At 44.0% G+C, this 17699-nt stretch overlaps 1 protein-coding gene and 1 long non-coding RNA gene across 8 annotated transcripts in view; one reads left to right on the top strand and one right to left on the bottom strand.

The window, feature by feature from the left end:
* The window catches only part of LOC101723100 (uncharacterized), a 55294-nt gene that overhangs the window by 19848 nt on the left and 17747 nt on the right, over window positions 1-17699 (top strand). For 3 of the 6 annotated variants that reach the window (XM_087187148.1, XM_087187149.1, XM_013073039.3), the window contains 5 exons: window positions 2163-2308; window positions 4397-4523; window positions 4764-4856; window positions 6107-6199; window positions 7225-17699. The exon at window positions 7225-17699 is cut by the window's right edge and continues 17747 nt beyond it. In XM_087187148.1, the coding sequence (XP_087043274.1) occupies window positions 2207-2308; window positions 4397-4523; window positions 4764-4856; window positions 6107-6199; window positions 7225-8651 (1842 nt within the window). In that variant the 5' untranslated portion in view covers window positions 2163-2206 and the 3' untranslated portion in view covers window positions 8652-17699. Of the gene's footprint in view, window positions 1-2162; window positions 2309-4349; window positions 4524-4763; window positions 4857-6106; window positions 6200-7224 lie in introns of all 6 variants that reach the window. The other 3 variants (XM_087187151.1, XM_087187150.1, XM_087187152.1) reach the window with 2 other exon arrangements.
* LOC110349717 (uncharacterized) overlaps window positions 6106-17699 on the bottom strand; it is a 34437-nt gene continuing 22843 nt past the window's right edge. For both annotated transcript variants that reach the window (XR_002395927.2, XR_002395926.2), the window contains exon 3: window positions 6106-6854. This is a non-coding gene — a long non-coding RNA (uncharacterized LOC110349717). The remainder of the gene's footprint in view (window positions 6855-17699) is intronic.

The raw sequence follows: 17699 nt of genomic DNA, 5'->3' as shown, positions 1-17699 counted from the left end.
CCCAGGACATGAGAGAACCTTTTCTACAGAATCCTACATGTTTGGTGAGTCACCCAACCTCCTGAGCAGGGAGATTACTGGATGTCAGAGGACAAAAGTTAACAGATATACAGTATGCCAAGGGAGGGTCACCAAGAGGGAAAAGTCTCCCACACTTTCACTGAAAGCAGCATGGTCAAGCAGGGCTGTGACCCATCCTGACAGCTGATACTGGCGGAAGAGCTGAAAGGCTGTGTATATGGTTCCAAAGAAGAACTTACCTGAGAAGACTTAACTGACCTTGATAGACAGCAAGAGGTTAATTTGATTGGCACAGGTCTCCTTTAACTTGGTCTTAAACACCCAGTAGAAAAATATAACTAAAGATATTAAGACCCTAATAATAAAGCTTGATATAGAAAGAGGCTTCATTGCTGACCCCTTCCTGCAGTTTCCAGCTACAGTGGTAGCTGAGCACTGTTATGGGTCATTAAAAAAACTATGATAAAATGTATAAGAGCTCAACAAGAGTTTTAAGATTTCTTAGCTAAAATTGTCCTTCAAATTGTTTCTTCTTACAGCTGAAACCAGTGAGACTTATGACAGAATATCAGACTTATAGATAGCCTCCATCAGTAAGAGTCTAAGAGCCAGTGGGTTACAGTTGTTACTTCAGTCCCTAAAAACAGTTTCTGAATGTGGCTGTTTCCCCAAGCTGTGTTTTCATTTTAGTGCTCATTTAGATTGTACATGCTGTAATTTCTTGAAAAATGTTTATTCTTGCCTAGAGGCTGCCGAACTCCAAGTGACCATACAAATGGAACCAGTGACAAATGGACTAGAGTCCTCTTACTGGGATCCATCAGGCCATCCTTGTAAAAATTAACTGCTAAACTACAACATGACTTCTATCTGAGGCCCATTAGATTAGCTCTCTGGAAAGGGCCACTGACTGTGGTCTCCCCTACATCGACCCTTCTCAGCTTGAAGCAGTTAAATAGAAACTACATCCCATCTCTCCTAACCACAGTTCGGGATATTTCTTCAGAAGGGGGAATATTGTAGACAGCTAGGTTAATTAGATATCTTATAGGCAGTTAGACAGGGCCAGCCCTCAGGGAGCCAGTAGGAAAGACAGTTGAGACACATTCACTTAAGGTCAGCATTATAAAAAAGAAAAAGTACAACACTTGTATACTTCTCCTAGAGATAAATAACTGATTGATATTCTAAATAGGTATCGATTACCTTGAGCAGGGACCAAAACACCCATAGCCCACTCCTTCCAGGGATATCCTTGTTTGTTCCATGCACACTTGCTATGTGACTAGCTTCCCCATTTGATCTCCACTTAATATTTCCTAAGTGACTATACTTGTTGTAATCTTATTAGTTGTTCATAGTTTTGTCCCACCTTGTGATTCCCATTGGATCAATATTACTTAAGCAACAATATTTGTAATCTTATTAGTTGACTGTAGTTTTATCCCACCTTGTACCTGCCTCACCTCATGTCTTTGCTCAATAAGACACCTTTGAAAAGCGGGGTGGTGGGCAGCCCACTTTCTGGCCCCTCTCTGTCTCTCTTAGACAGAAGCTGTCTTTATCACAATAATTTTTTCTTACTCTTAACCTCTGTTTTTCCTAGAATTCATTCTTTGATTTTAGAGAACATGAACTTGAGTTTTGGGTATCTAGTAGGTTGGGAGTTATAATATTTCCCTTGTTTGTTTGGATTACTTGGTGCCCTAAATCACATTTTCCATGTGTAATTGTGGGTGAAAATAGTTGGATTTCAACATACATATTTTCCGTGAAGCTTGAGTGTACAAAGGTAAGAAGTGCAGTGGAAACACTCAGGTGGAGCCCTCGGGTATATCCCTGTATCAAAGAAAATAGTTTATACATTCCAAGTGTATTTCTATAGCAAAAATTTTAGTGAAAGCACAATGTGTTTTCTTTTGGTTTAAATTACTCAATTATTTCTTTGAGGAATGTCAATTGTTGATCAGTCTGTAAGTAATCACTATTGACTTTAACCCAAAAATTAATTTTGTTTCTAATCTCTACCACCTAATTGGCTTATGGTTGTATCTTTAGTAGGGCCTTTGACACCCTTATTTGAGACCTAAAGGGCTCTGCTCCAACAGGAGCTTTTTTACCCCCCTTTTCTTTTTTTCCAGCTCATGTATAGTGTTTTGAGCAGGAGAATTTAGAACAGAGCTACATGCATTCTCTTATGACTCCACTCCGCTCACCTCTAGTCCCAGCTATGCTTCCACAGTCTTCTGTGCATTTTCAAGAGCAACAAAAATGGAATAAATCCCTGGTGAGTTACTTATTCTTTTTGTTTTAGATTGTATTTAACTTATATTGAACTTTGTAGGGTCTAGGAATTAAGGTGGAAAAGTAGAAAACTAAGATTGAGCCTCAGGGAAGTATACATAAATACTACATAGATTTAGCACATTACAAAATTTTAGAGTCATCTAAGTTGGCTGTGGGTTTGTCTCTGGTCTTTCTGATGTCATGGCAAAAGGCAGTCATCCTTGTTAGATGACTCAGAATCCTGAGTGTAAGCATGTTAGCCTCTTACGGAATTGGGAGACTTGCTGGCACCTGAGTCTGGAACACTGTCTTCACTGGTCATGTTTAACCATGTAAAGGTGGCTTTTCTGAAGCTGATAAAATAGTGTGGTCCCAGAAAGCTTTTGGCCAGCCTGGAAGATCAAATTGTCCTTCTGTCCTGGAATAACTGTATGCACATTTTACTCACCTGTGTGTCTGTAGGGTATGCTGCAGGCTGTGCTAACTTGTACTTTCTGGTAGATTCTGCCCATTGGCACTTTAACCTACTCAGTGAATTCTCAGTTCATTTCTTCAGAAGCTCACTAGTAACCTAAATTAGTTAAACCCACTGACAAATTGACACTGCCCTTTGATACACAAAGAGTCTTAATTTTAGAGGTTGCCTTACTTGTTCTTTGGTGTTTTGTTTTGTTGTGGTACTGGGGTTCAAACTTGGGACCTTGTGCTTGAGAGGCAGGCAGCAGCACCACTGAGCTAAGTCCCCGGCCCTACTTGTGTTTTTATTAATATATGTGTGTAGTACATAATGTTTACATTCCTTGTGGAGAGTTGGTACATGTACATAATACATCTTAATTCCTTTTTATTCACTTTCCTGCCTCCCCCTTACCTGATTTTTTTACTCAGGTTTTTGGTATCTGAAAAGTAATTGCCAACACCGTGAAGCTGGAAATAGATCCAACACCATGAAGTTTTTTTCTTAATTGAACATTTTAAATATGTATTGTTTGTATCACAACATATAAGATGATTGTTATTTCTTTGTTCAAACTAATATGCAATCTAAACTTAAATACTCAATACCTCAAACTGAATTGCTGTCTTTCATCTCTAATAACTTTAACAGTGCTCTGACTGCCAGGTTCTGTTGACTAAGCATGTGACAGACCAGCCCCTCTCCAAGTGGAAATCATTTCCACCTCAAAGGTGGTCTCCTGTAAGCCATTCTTTGTTGTCCTTTGAGGGTTGACTCTAATGCACATTTTATTGGCCTCTCATTATTTGTGCCATGTGTTTTAGAAGGTGAATGATGTTCACTTTCATATGCACACTGGCAGTTCTTTTGGACTTAGGAGGGAAATACAAGGTTCCTGTGAACATAACATTAATCTGTAAGTAATTTGCTAATAGCAACGAGCAGATGAGCTATTTATTATTGGAAGTGTGTTGAGTAAGTCAAAATCATTCTATAATCAGGTTGTCAAATACCTTTACTGCCTTTTTCTCTCATCACAGCTCAGGGTAGCTCACCTGGACAAGGTATCTTTTGTACTTCTTTTAATGTGCTGTGTTATTTGTGATTTCATGAGGGAACTCTTTATGGCCTCTTGTTCCCAAGACATATTCTTTTGGAAGATCTAAACATTTTTTTGCTTTTCAGTGAAGCACAACCTAATATAGAAAAATCTGTTTTTCTACTTCCTTTTTTCTGTGACTTACCTTGAACCTGTATCTAAATTGACTGAACAGTGATTGTAGAAATGTGTGTGTGCTTTGTGTCATCATAGCAGACCATGTGCTTCTTGGTGGAGAATTCGTATCCTGCCTTTGTCCTGGCAACATGGACATTTCCAAATCATTTTTAGTGATTAACAAATCTGTGTTGAGGCAGGATGTTTCTGCTGTGGCTTTTCTTCCTCCCACCATGCAGAGTACAGAACAAGCTCCCTTCTCTACATATGTGCATGCATGTGCGTGCGTGCACGTGCACACGCACACACACACACACTCACACACTCACACACACACTGACCTCCCTGAGCCTGATTTTGTGTTCTCAGAGATCCCAGGACTGATGACTTGAGTGAAGAGAAACATGCCATTTCAGGGGCTGGTGTCATTTGAGGATGTGGCTGTGGATTTCAGCTGGGAGGAGTGGCAGGACCTGGACGATGCTCAGAGGGACCTGTACAGGGATGTGATGCTGGAGACCTACAGCAGTCTGGTGTCCTTGGGTGAGTGAAAAATCAGTAACTCCCAGGAGCAAATGCTTTCTTCTCAGTGTGTAGAACAGGTAATGACTTCATGGCATTTAGGTGTAAGAGTCCAGCTCATGAAGGATATGTCACCGCTCTCTAACAAAAGATCCACGCTGGCCCCTTCATGGCACAGCTCCTGAAGCCATGCTGTTGGCTTTCTTCAAAGGCCTTGAAATAGCAGTGTTCCAGAAGTCCTGCTTCATTTCCCACTAACAGGGCACTGCAGTCCCAAACCTGAGGTGATCGTCAAGCTGGAACAGGGGGAACAGCCATGGATGGGAGAAGACCCCCCAAGTCAGACTCTCCCAGGTCAGTTATGTCCTGGAAAGGAGGCTGGGAGGAGCAGAGTCCAGCGATGGGGCTGTGCTGGGCCATTCATGGACTGTTTCTCCAGCCCCCACAGTGGGGCTTAGGGTCAGATGCCTGCATTAATGTCTTTGCGGAGCTTCTCAAGCCGAGCTCCACCTCCTCCTACTTTTCTTAGACTTTCTACAGCTCCAACCACTCTCAGGATCTTAGACTTTTTTCTTGGTGAGTTTCTTTAAATTCTCAGATGCCCCTTTTCCCTCCAATCTCAAGGCCTTTTAAAAAAATTGATTCATTTACTCATTCTTTCCGTACATGTTAAAATTGAGCAACTCATAGGTGCTGGTGTTTTGTGGTTGTGGAGATAGTAGTAATTAAACAAATATATCTCCTTTTGGAGAATTTATGTTCTTTTAAAAGAGAAAACCCAGACAGATACAAAGTCTGCCCCAGAAAATATGTACACACTTCAGGAAAAGAAAAACTTGTATAAATATTTTAATACTAAATTCATTGAGACATCATGAGATTAATATGTTACCTTTGGAGGCCGGGGATTTAACTCAGTGGTGCCGCCGCCTGCCCTGCAAGTGCAAGGACCCGAGTTCAATCCCTGGTACCAAAAAAAAAAAAAGTTACCTTTGGCCTCTACAATTATAAGAGGTGCTCAAAGTGGTGGCATTAGCTTTCAGACATTTATTAGTATAGCAAACTGCTTCTTGGGTAACTTTAGTCATTGAGATTCCTGCACATGTATTTTCAATTTCTTCCCTAAGGACTGGAAGTGTAATGAGTTTTCTGTGATATGTGAGATCCTCTAGGGTCCCCCATATGAGGATAGCACCATCTGTTGGAAAAACCTCATATTATTTTTCTTTTTCTGAGTGTATATAAATTTTTTTGGTGGACTCTATGTCTATTGTGATTAAGAGCCACAAAGAATGCTTTACCAGGATGAAGTAGAAAATGGGGTATTTTAGGAAGGGTTCTAAGGGGAAGCAGTTTTAGAGAGATAATTATTTACTTCAAATAGCTTAATTTTGAGGTGACAATGGTCCAATTTATTATATAATATATAGGTGAATATATAATCTAGAATAGAATATGTATCACTGGTAGATATGCAACTTTGGAAATCAGTAGCAGCTTTGAGAGAAGAGGTTTAGGGGTCAGACTTGTGTGTCAGGACATCATCGGCAGGGTGCCAGGGAGGACTTAATCCAGGCAGAACTGTTAACATTTCCCATTAACAGGGCACGGCACCCCCGGCCCAGAGGAGACCATCAAATTGGAGCAGGGAGCACAGCCATGGATGGGAGAAGAACCCCCAGGCCAGACCCTTCCAGGTCAGTTGTGTCCTGGGAAGGAGGCTGGGTAGAAAGAGCCTAGCTCATGGGGCTGTGCTGGGCTGTTCTCAGCAGTCTCTTCCCCGGTTCCCACAGTCCTGAACTCTATATTGAGTGGGTCCGATTCCCGGGTGGGAGTGGAGTTTGAAGTTAGCATTTTCTCCTCTTTGTGGAAATCATTCTAAAACACCAAAGGGAATGAGGGATGTACAGGAGACTTCATTTTCTCTGAAACACGGAGAGACAGACGAAATGCCAGTGCGTAAAGCGAAAGCTTGAGCAGCAGCTTGCCCACAAGCAGGGGCGTAGCAGGACCTGGGGAGAGGCCGGCTTGTTGGGATGGCGGGCACAGCCCAGACTGCAGGACCAGGATGAGTTGGCCGGATGGTGGACTGGTGCTGAGGTTCTGAGAAGCAGAAGATGTCAGGTTAAATTTGGAATTTGGAGGATGTTCTCTTTATCTAGGATGGGGAAGAAGAGACTTGAAATCCCCCACAGATTCCTATAGCCGTTCCTCAGGGAGCAGTGAAGACTAAGCAACTGCAGGCACAAATCCTTGGCCCCAGGAAATAGTCATGCTTAGGTAACACGCAAGGAAGTAGTCCTATTAAGCATCCAACTGTAGCTGATCCAGAAGAGAAGCAGCATAAAATACCTGCAATTAATAAGAAAAAGTGTGAAAAAAAGAACAAGGAAAACAAATGGCAGATGAACAGCACTGAATTTTAAACTACAACCAGGCAGCAATTGAATAATTTGACTAAATATTTCCTCAGATACTAAAGGAGGAAAAAAATTTTAAAGAAGCAGAGAAAAACACAATATTGTAAAAAACCATCCAGTTACTCATTACATTCACTTTAGGGCAATAGGCATGTACTTACCATAAGCCTGTACCTGTTACTGATATTTTAAAAGTTTTGGCTGGTAGGATAAGAAGAAACTTCCTTACCTTTGCTTAGGTATTCCATGAGAAATGCTCATGTGTGGTTCAAGAGTATGTTTGTTATAATTGATCATTTTAGATATCCAGAAAGTGGAAGACCTGAGTGAGACCGGCCAGGAAAATCCAGACAGACATCTGTGGCAAGTTGTGGCCACCAGCAGCAGTGCAGCAGAGGAGAGAGTTGGATTAGAAAGAACATTTGATTTGAGCTCACACCGTACTTCAAAGCTGGGTATAAATAATGGGAGCTACTTAGGAATGAAGACTGAAGAGCTTATTGTGTATCAGAATGTGCTCCTGCCTAATGTGCCTGACGAGGTGCCTGCCAGAGCGAGGCCTGATGCCCACAGTACGGTTGGGAAATCCCTTGCACATCCTGCATATCTCAGTGAGCATCACAGGATTCAAATTGAGCAGCAGAATTTTGAGTACAGTGGAGAAATGACGGGTCTTAACACGGAGGCGATATTCTTCATACATCAGCGGGTACGTGTGGGAGAGTCCTCCTGTGAATATAGTGAACGTGGGGAAGCCTGTGATAAGTCAGCTCTCATCATCCAATCAGTAACTCAGGTAGGGAGGGAGATGCTTGAATGTAATGCATGTGGGAAGACATTCTATTCAAAGCCTGCACTCACTAAATATCAGAGGATGCACACAGGAGAGAAACCTCACATATGTAGTGACTGTGAGCAATTATTCCTTAAGGAAGCATACCTTGCAACTCACCAGAGGAAACACACAGAAGAGAAGCCCTATGAGTATAACACATGTATGGAATCTTTCTACCAGAAGTTCAACCTCACTTCACAACCTAGAACTCACACAGGAGAGAAGCCCTATGCATGCAGTGAATGTAGGAAATCTTTCTACCGCAAGTCAGACCTCACTGTGCATCAGAGAACTCACACAGGAGAGAAGCCCTATGAATGTAATGAGTGTAGGAAATCTTTCAACCAGAAGTCAAACCTCAGCAGGCATCAGAGAACTCACACAGGAGAGAAACCCTATGAGTGTAATAAATGTGGGAAATCTTTCAACCAGAAGTCAGACCTCATTTTACATCTTAGAATTCACACGGGCGAGAAACCCTATGAATGTAACGAGTGTAGGAAATCTTTTTACAAGAAGTCAGACCTCACTGTACATCAGAGAACACACACAGGAGAGAAACCCTATGAATGTAATGAATGTAGGAAAACTTTCTATCAGAAATCAAAACTTACTGTGCATCAGAGAACGCACACAGGAGAGAAACCCTATGAATGTAACGAATGTGGGAAGTCTTTCTATCAGAAGTCAGACCTCACTGTACATCAGCGAACACACACAGGAGAGAAACCCTATGAGTGTAACAAATGTAGAAAATCCTTCTATCAAAAATCAGTGCTCACTGTGCACCAGAGAACTCACACAGGAGAGAAACCCTATGAATGTCACGAATGTAGGAAAACCTTTTGCCAGAAGTCACACCTCAGCAGGCATCAGAGAACTCACACAAGGTAGACACCTTGTGAGCAGTGAATGCAAGAAATCATTCTACTGGAAGCCAGTCCTTACCATACATCAGAAAACTCACACGGGCTGGGGATTTAGCTCAGTTGTTCCGCTGCCTGCCTCACATGCCTGCCTCGCAAGCACAAGGACCCGAGTTCGATCCCTGGTACCAAAAAAAAAAATGCAGGAGAAAGACCCTATGAGTATAGGAAAATGTTTTGTTAGCCGTGACGGCTCAGTAAACCTGAGAGCTTGTGCAGAGGTGGCTGTGTCCTCCAATGCACTCTTTTCCTGGATACACTGGCCCCATTCCTTGGCTCCCCATCATTGTGATGGGACCTGGACACTACTGGAGGATGTGGACCTAGTGATGGACAGTACCTCCGGGTGTGGCAGTGGCCATCCAAGTCTTTTGTCCTGTCGGGCTGAATCCACATGGTGCCCAGCGGCCCCGTGAGTGTTGGTGGAGAAAGCTTCCCGGGGTGAGATGAGGGATTGGCTGAGGGGGCCAGCGGCCTTGCCGTCTCCACCCTGGAGTCTCCTTGGATACCTTGCCCTAGTGAGAAAATCCTCCTTGCTCTGTTGAGCTGTTGTCTGTGAGCTATGCACACTGTGACCCAGACAGCCCACTGTTACCAGTTCAGCTTTTGAATAACTGATTTTTCTCGTGCATCAGAAAATTTACACAAGGGAAACCTGTGTTGTTATCTTTCATCCCCTAGTTGGTTTATGGAAAGATCAAAGAAACTGTGGGGAGAAATGAATTTGGGGACACTTAGCTAGGGACAGCTCATTAAATATCAAGAGTAAATTACATATTTCATCAGTTTTCAAGAGAAAGTACAACATTTTTATATGCCAGAATTTGTAATAAAATACCTGAAATTTGTAATGTGGACAAAAAATTTCATATAGAATTGTTAAGTGTGCTATTGAACACACAAAATGCAGCAGGGCTCTGTGCTGTCTGTAGCCTCTTGAGGTCATTGGTGTGCCAGAGACATCACTGGTTGTCATAGCCTGGAGTGTGGTGCTGCTGGACCTAGTGGGTGGATGACGGGAGGGTGCTGGGTGGTGGAGCTCAGATAGGCCTTCAGTGTACACATGGCTGCTCTGTGCCTGCAGCTCTTTTTGCTTAGCTGAACCTTGCAGAAGTGTGATGGAAAAATCTGTACTTTTAGCTGAAACACTGATTTTCAATATCAAGAGCTGCTCTTCATTGTAGTTTGTTCAATGTAGTATGTCTAAACTCTAAAGAATTGTAGTATACTTCCACGCTTCTAGTATGTGTAAATTTCTTGACCATTATTACTGAGCTGTCTCTTATTTGAAGGAGACTTTTCCCTTGAACTTTACCTCTTACACAGGGCCAGCCACAGGCTAATAAAAACATCATTTACATAGAAACATACAGTTTGGGCTCATAATTGTTAATATCTTCATCTCCACTTTATTTCAATAGCTCTGAACAACAGCTCTCACTTTGTTCAGGTCAGTAGCAGGCAGTCACTGGAGAGCAATATCTCTCTCTCTCTCTCTCTTTTTGAGGGAATGGCGTTTTGAAACAGGGTCTTGCTATGTAGTCCAGGCTGGCCTCAAACACGAGATGATCCTCATGCCTCTTCTTCCCAAGGGCTGAGATTACAGGCATGTGCATCCACACCTGGTTCCCTTTTGTCCCTGTGTCCAACATGTGTTGAGTTTGTGTCACCAAGTAGGTTGTAGCTGAGGGGCAGGCCCTCTCTAGAGTCTCAGGGTCAGGGTCAGCAGCTCAGCTGTAGAGCATTGTGCCCCCGAGCTCATTCAGGTTGCCAGAATTTCCTTGCAGTGTCTTGCTGAGAGTGGTGACCTTACAGGCAGGGCACAGGGCTGTTGCTTCCTTAAGGCTAGTGTAGGGTATTCCTCCAGCCTGGCAGGACAGCCTCTGTTTGCAGTGCTCAGAATCAAACTTGGGGCCTTGTGTATGCTTGGCAGGTGCTCTGCCACTGAGCCCATAGTAGGATTGTCCTAAACACATGATCGGGGTTGATGCCCTGCCCCTTTATCACAGTCTTTGGGTTAGAGCCAAGTTCCATGTTCCATCTCTGGGACAGAGTCATGTGAGGGCATGTCTGCCACATTAGATAGGAGTTCCCTTGTTTTTAGGGTAGTGAGGTGGTAGATTTCTAGTTTTTGAGAAAGTCAGTTATCGGAGGATTTGTGACAGTTGCTCATAAATACTGCACACTGTAGATACAGTGTAGAATCACTACCTGTAAGAAATCGCTCTGAGGGTCATCCTGCCTGGTCCCCAGCCCCAGAGTTAAACTCACTGCTCCCTTGTTTGAGGGAATGTCTTGTGTATGGATAGATGTTCTCCACATGTGTCTTGGCTTTAGGTCTTCCTGCCGGTGCACTGTTGTGTGTGAATGTTGTTGAGGTCCCTCTTGGTGTTTCTGGCCAGTTGCGTGATGAGATGTCTGGGCTTTCTTGTGCTGTCTGTCACAAGAGTAAATCAGACTTGTGGCTGATTTACTCCTAATCCATTCTGTGCATTGGCTCATGTTGCTATGACAAAATGCCATTTTCGGTGGTGTAAGGATTTATTTTCTCACTGTTCTGGAGGCTGGATGTGCAGGGTCAAGGGCTTCCAGGTTTGTTTCCGGCCAGGCGATTCTTCCTGAGCTGCACGTGGCTGCCATCTCCCTGTGGCCCCCCACGGTCTTTTGCAGCCACAGTGTATATAGTATTAGGATCCTATCATTTGACCTTAAATACCTCCCTAAACTCTCTCTCCAAATATAATCTCCTTGGAAGTTAGGGCTTCCACATGTGAATTTTAGAAAGAGAAACCTTCAGTGTGTATCTCCCACTGCTTTGAAATGTCACCTTTACATATGGTAAATTATTACTTGGAATGGCTGTTTTTGTCTGCCCGGTGTTTCTTCCCTGGGCTGTGGGACTATGGGGTGTCACATGGCCAGTCTGCATGACAAATGTTTTGTCCTGGGTGTGCAGTGAGTCTCTTGTGGCCTTTCAGATTGCTGTACTCACGGGGTGGGGGTGGGGTGCAGCTGGAGTTGCTGCACCGCCAGGCGAAGTGGGGGCTGCTGTGGCACAGTGTCCTGAGGACCATAAGGCCCTGACGCTCACACCACAAGTCTCTTCCTGAAGTTGACACTGGCAGCATGCTTTTCCTGTTGTTTCTTTGTTCTGCTTGCAGAGGGGCAATGGGGCTGCTCTTGCTTGCTGTTGGATCCTGACTTGACTGAACTCTGTCCTATGTCTAATCTTTTGGGTTCCACTGAACAATCTGCAGATACTTGTGCACAAAGATGATACTGTCTAAAATTATATTTGCCTTATGTTCCTTTTAATACATTGTAGGGCAATTTTTTTGTTACCTCCCCTCACATCAATTCTTCATTTTATTTAAAATCTATGTCACCTCCTGTTCCACACCCACAAGCTCCTTCTGGATCTGGTTGGGCTTATGCTCAGCTTAGACCTGAGCAGACACTCCCTTCAGGGGACACTGTGTTCACTGTGTTCAGGCAGTGATGGCTGTCACCTCCTCCTGAGAGTCATTCCGGCCAGGATTGAGTCCATGCATCTCGCACTTCGGGGCTCCAGGTGTCCAGGAGTTGGGTTTCGTGTGAGAAAGCGGAGGCCTAAGCTACTGTTCAGTCCCCAGGCTTCTCAGGAATATGCAGGACGGGGACTGGACACAAGGATTGTCTGCAGGGAACATGGACCTGCCCTCACCCTTGTCCATACAGGGTGGGCCTGTGGTGCTTACGAAGTGCGTGGGTGAGTGCCTTCCCCATCCTGCATACTCTAGACTGCCCACTGTAGACTTAAACACAGGGCAAGTGCCGTTCTTTTCCAGATAACCTTCTTTCCTTGCTTTTTCTCAAAGGAGTTTTAGAAACTTGATTATAGAAAATTTTAAACATAAAGCCAAAATAATGATGTAATGAGCCCTCATGCATCCAGTATTAAGCCTTGACAATCAGTTCATGGCCAGTTTTTCTTTCTATTTAAAATTGTATATCACTTTCCTTCTCAGTAGATCATTTTCATACTGATTGCTTTGGTTTTTAAGTCTCTGTAATCTTTAGAAGATAATGACTTTTTACAAAGCATTATCATGTTATTGTCCTCTAAAAAACACTTATTTCTCATAGAAACACGTATGTATATGTACATCCTTAATTATTCCACAGTCATTTTATTCAAATTAGTATTCAAATGAAGTGCACAAATTGCGCACGGCTGCTGTGTCTCCTACATACCTTAGTCCATAGATTCGCCTTCCGTTTTGTGCCCAAAAACATGTTTCTTGTTTGAGCTCTCCAGTGCTTTGTCACGGCAGCTCATTTCTGACCTGCTCTGATCTAGTGCTGCTTGCTCAGTTAACAGAGCACACACACCAACAGTCTGACCCTTTCGATCAGTCTAAGCAATGAGCTCAGAGTCCGTGTGACTATCATGGAGTTCCAGGCACTTCTTAGTCACAGTTCATTATTCTAAACTTTTAGAGAAGATGCCAGAATAAGACTCTTCGTAGGCAAAAGGTGGCAACATCTGGACCTCCCTAGTCAGGGGTTATTGTGATGACTAATACAATGAACACTGAGTTATCCACATGACTCCCTGAGTGATAGGCATGCTGAGAAAGGCAGATCTGTTTTCATTGATGGACTAGGGCCAGGCTGCAGAGGGCACAGCCAACTAGCAAAGGCCCCAGGCCTGGACTGTCTGCTGGGGCAGAGAGAAGACCGTTGTCTCCAGCTGTGGTGTGGCTGTGATTGTGGATGCACCCCAAGATCTGTCTGCCCTGCAGAGAAGAGTGGGGAGGTGGCTTACACCAGAGTCTGAGACAGAGAAGCCTTAATGAGCATCAAGACAGCAGGGAGCTCCATCAGGGACTTTCTTACCTGACAACTGCATTGAGCAAGAGGGTAAACAGCACATTTGCTAGTGTGTTATACTTATTACAGACATTGAGTAGATCACTAGGAAGACACCTGCCAACTTCAAGATCCTGCTGTGTCTGTCACTTTCACTGAGGTGTAACACTCTAGAATTTTCATTGGTCAGAAATAAACTGGCCTTCCCATTTCCTAGGAAGGGGAGAGAGGATCTGTAAGACAGGCCCTTTCGTGCCTCTTTACAGTCCAACTACTAAGTCATACCAGAATCCGGAGCGAAGGTTTAGTAGACAGAAATGACACCATGCCTGTACTAACAGCTTCAGCTGTCTACATTCTCTGCACAGGTCTTTGGAAATTTAACCTAATTTTATCCTGTCCCCCCCCCCATCTCAATAAACTTCTTCTTTTTTTTTTTTTTAAGTGGGAAGTTTCTCAAGCTGATAATAGTACTTTCTGCCCAGATAATTTAGATAGTCTGGTAATAAGTAAAAGTTGTCTTCAAGACAGTGGATTTCATGTGAAATGCTCTTACTGTAATACAAACACAAGCATTTCAGATGTTGTCTTCACATTGCACACCTCTATGGCCCTGACAGTTGCCCAGTAAGTAACCTGCCCATGTGGACTCCAGACCCTTTCTTCCCCACTCAAGATCTTGGAAAGAAAGGTTCCCACTAATCCTCACCAAAAAGACTTTAATAAAAAGCATTTATTAGGACAAGGCAGAGAAATTTTTCTGTCCTTTTCATCAAATAATAGACAACAGATGAATTCATCCATAATTCTTTGCAAAAGTAAGTTATTTGTAACTTCTCTCCCACACATTGCCCAAAAAGCTGTGGCACCAGGCATCACATGTCCAGGGCTGGTGCTCAGGGAGCAGCAAGACGGGTTCCTCCACACCCTGGTTCTTGTAAGTTTCATGAACGCTGACATCTGCACTCCATTCCATTCTGACAATATATCATCACCTGCTTAACAGTGCTACTCTTGAGCACTTAGATTACTTGTGACTTTTTCATTAATACGGATGGTGCTATAGTCAAAATCCTTCTGACTAAAGCTTTTCTATTTGAAATAAAAATTTCACAAAACAATACTTTTACCTAAGTGAATTCCACCAGGATTTTCAGTTCTACTTTATTATTATTATTATTATTATTATTTTTGTACTGGGGATCAAACTGAGGACCTTGCGCTTGCGAGCTAGGCACTAGTGCCACTGAGCTAAATCCCTGGCACTATTCCTATTTGTTCTGGAGCAACTTGGGCTGTGTCTGAGGACTGTCCCCAAGGTACCATTCCCAGGATGCTGTGAGACTGAAGAGAGAGGTGGACTCTGGGAATCACAATACTGATGATGGCAGCATGGTCCTGGGTGGCAACAGCACCAGAGATTCCCAGAGTGGGTCAGAAGGAGAGGCACATACACTTGTCAGGACAAAGGTGACTTCACCAGGCTGAGTGCACCAAGTTCATCTTAAACCAGCATCGGAGATTCAGGCTCATTTCTGGCACTGGGTCTCAGGGTAAAGATCCACACATGGCTCTGATTGTTTGGTCCATTTATAATTTGCTGGGAAACCATACAGGGACATCTTGCCCCGTTTACCTCAGCTCTGCCCAAGCTGGCTATGGCATGTGGAGTTTTATCCACACATTATTCTTTAATGTCTTAACCGCTAAACTGATTCCCTCCCACACACTTAAAATATGATAACCATGCATTTACTTTTGAAAAACAGGGCTGCAGCTCTGTGCTGCATCACCTATGTTTGTCTGGAGGTGATTGAGGCTGAGGCAAGGGTTCCATCATTTATTTCACTGGTATTTCACACTCTGGGAGGATGAAGAAGATGGTAAAGTGCCCTGATGAAAAGAGGTACCTTTGGCTTCTTTGGACAGATGGGGGCACTTCCTTACCTGTGCAGTGCATCCCTGATTAGAGGTACTGTCAGCTTGGTCCTGCATTAGCTGTGGGAGGATCTGTGGAGAAGCACCCTGAGCCTCCCTGGGAGGCCCATGCTGGGTGCTGTTTTTGCAGAGACCAGGCACTGCTTTCCTGCTCTGGGGCCCCAAGGCTCCTGGGAGTGGTCAGAGATTTCTCACAGCAGCCTCTGAACCACACAGCAGATGTCCTTGGAGCCCAGCCCTGATGGAACATTTGCCCTGCACACTCCAGATGGCCTTCCACTTCTTTGGGGGTTTCGGCCAGGGCCCTGCACCTCCTCTTACAACTAGAATGTGGCTCAAACAACCATTTTAAAGATCTAAATAAAATAAGACATTGAGTTTTGAGTTTATTTTTTGCATGATTTATGAAATAATTTTATTAAAAGTTCATAACCCAGGGCTGGGGATTTAGCTCAGTGGTTTTGCCGCCTGCTGCGCAAGTGCAAGGACCCGAGTTTGATCCCCGGCACCAAAAAAACCCCACAAAAAACAGTTCATAACCCAAATCTCACACTTAAATCCAATGAATATATATGTATAAGTTAGATTTCTGTACATTGCCAGTATTATATAAATTACTTCAGGACATCACTGTAGGTGATAAGGTGTTAAAGGATTCTTTTATTAACTTTTTTGATTTTCAGATTTCTATAATGAATATGTGTCCATGTCATAAACAGGTAAGGAATACAAACAGGCGGTTCTATATTTTATCCTCACCTATGGATGGGGCCAGTCTCAAATATTTTGTTACCTTCCACATGGCCTGAGTTTCACACTATTTTTCTAAACTATTTTCCTAGAAGTAGAGATTCAGGGTTGAGATGTTTGAACATCTTATGATTTCGGGAGCATTCTGACTAGCAGCTTCTGACCTGAGTTGCAATCCACCAGCACGGGCCCACTATCACCAGTGCAGGAGAGCTTGGCTTCTGAAAGTCCTTGGTTAAGCTCACTGGCAAACAGTATCAAATTTTAAATTCATTTTACTTCTCTGTAGAATACTTGCAGCTCTCTGTGATGGTGAAAGCATCTGGTTTTGTCTGCAGAAGTGGTGCAGTGTGTTAGCTCCATGGCTGCTCCTCGCAGACTAGGGACAGAGGCCCTTCACACTCACAGGGGCCTTTGTGGGCAGGTGCTTCCTTTTCCTGCAGCACAGCCACAGAACGCTGCCCTCAAGGCCCTGCTCCCTGATCAGGGCTCCCCATGGGGCAAAGGCTAAGGTTCCTCACCTGCCACCCTACCCACCCTTGCAGGACCCCTCCCCCCCATGACATATCCACCCCATACCAGAGCACTGGCTCTGTGGGTCCTGCCTTCACTGGTGTGGCAGTGAGGCTGCTGCAGAACATGCCTTTGTGTGGGATGTCACCTGACACCATTTGCAGGAAGCAGGGCTCGGGGAAACCAAAGCAGGAAGCGTGAGGGGAGATAAGTTTTGACAACAGCACAAGAAAGCAACCCAAACCAAGAGATCCACCCACTTCTGGATAGTTGAGTCTTCAGAGCTGAGGAAAAGAATCTGACTCATTTTTTCATTAAGAATGTGCCATAAAAGACTGTGAGGTGTCTCCCTCCTGACTCCCCAGAGCTAACCATCATCCTGACTTTGATGTTCATAATTTCTACTTTTTCTTTTACACAAGCTTTTCACACGGTTTCCCGTACACAGCTCAGAACAACATTCTGTGAGGTTACATTGACCACAGGGTCTCGGGGGCTGGCCGAGCTGGGACACCAGGTATGCACTGTGTGGGCTGTCAGAGGTTCCTGCGCCCACAGGGGAAATCTGATCCAAAAAACGTCCACTGCACAAATTCTTTACTGGGCCTCAGATCTGACCAAAACCAGCTATGCAGTTAGGAATCATGCAGGGAGCTTAACCTTCCCAACTCTGATGGAGCATTCACCTCAGCTTCTGCAGCTCAAACCCATCTTGCTATGTCTGCTCCTCACTCTGCTCCCACCTCCATTCCCATTCAGCCTGGCTCCTCTAGAGCTGTTTGTGGGGTCCAGAAGGCCCCAGATTACATGGTCCCAGTGGGTTTTGTGGTCTGTGCCAGTCGTGACTACACATAAGGCAACATGCAAGTCCTTGGTGAAGTGGAAATGGTAAGGTGACTTACCCTCTTGATTGGGGGCTTAGGCATCCTCAGCCTGCTCAGGGAGCAAGATAATACAGGTAAAG

The sequence above is a fragment of the Heterocephalus glaber genome, unplaced genomic scaffold (assembly GCF_053883595.1).
Source record: "Heterocephalus glaber isolate CG9 unplaced genomic scaffold, H.glaber_assembly_v1.0 deba00001509, whole genome shotgun sequence".
In the NCBI taxonomy this organism is placed as follows: Eukaryota; Metazoa; Chordata; class Mammalia; order Rodentia; family Bathyergidae; genus Heterocephalus; species Heterocephalus glaber.
The sequence above is the reverse complement of the archived record's forward strand: the minus strand, read 5'-3'. Positions and strand labels throughout refer to the sequence as shown.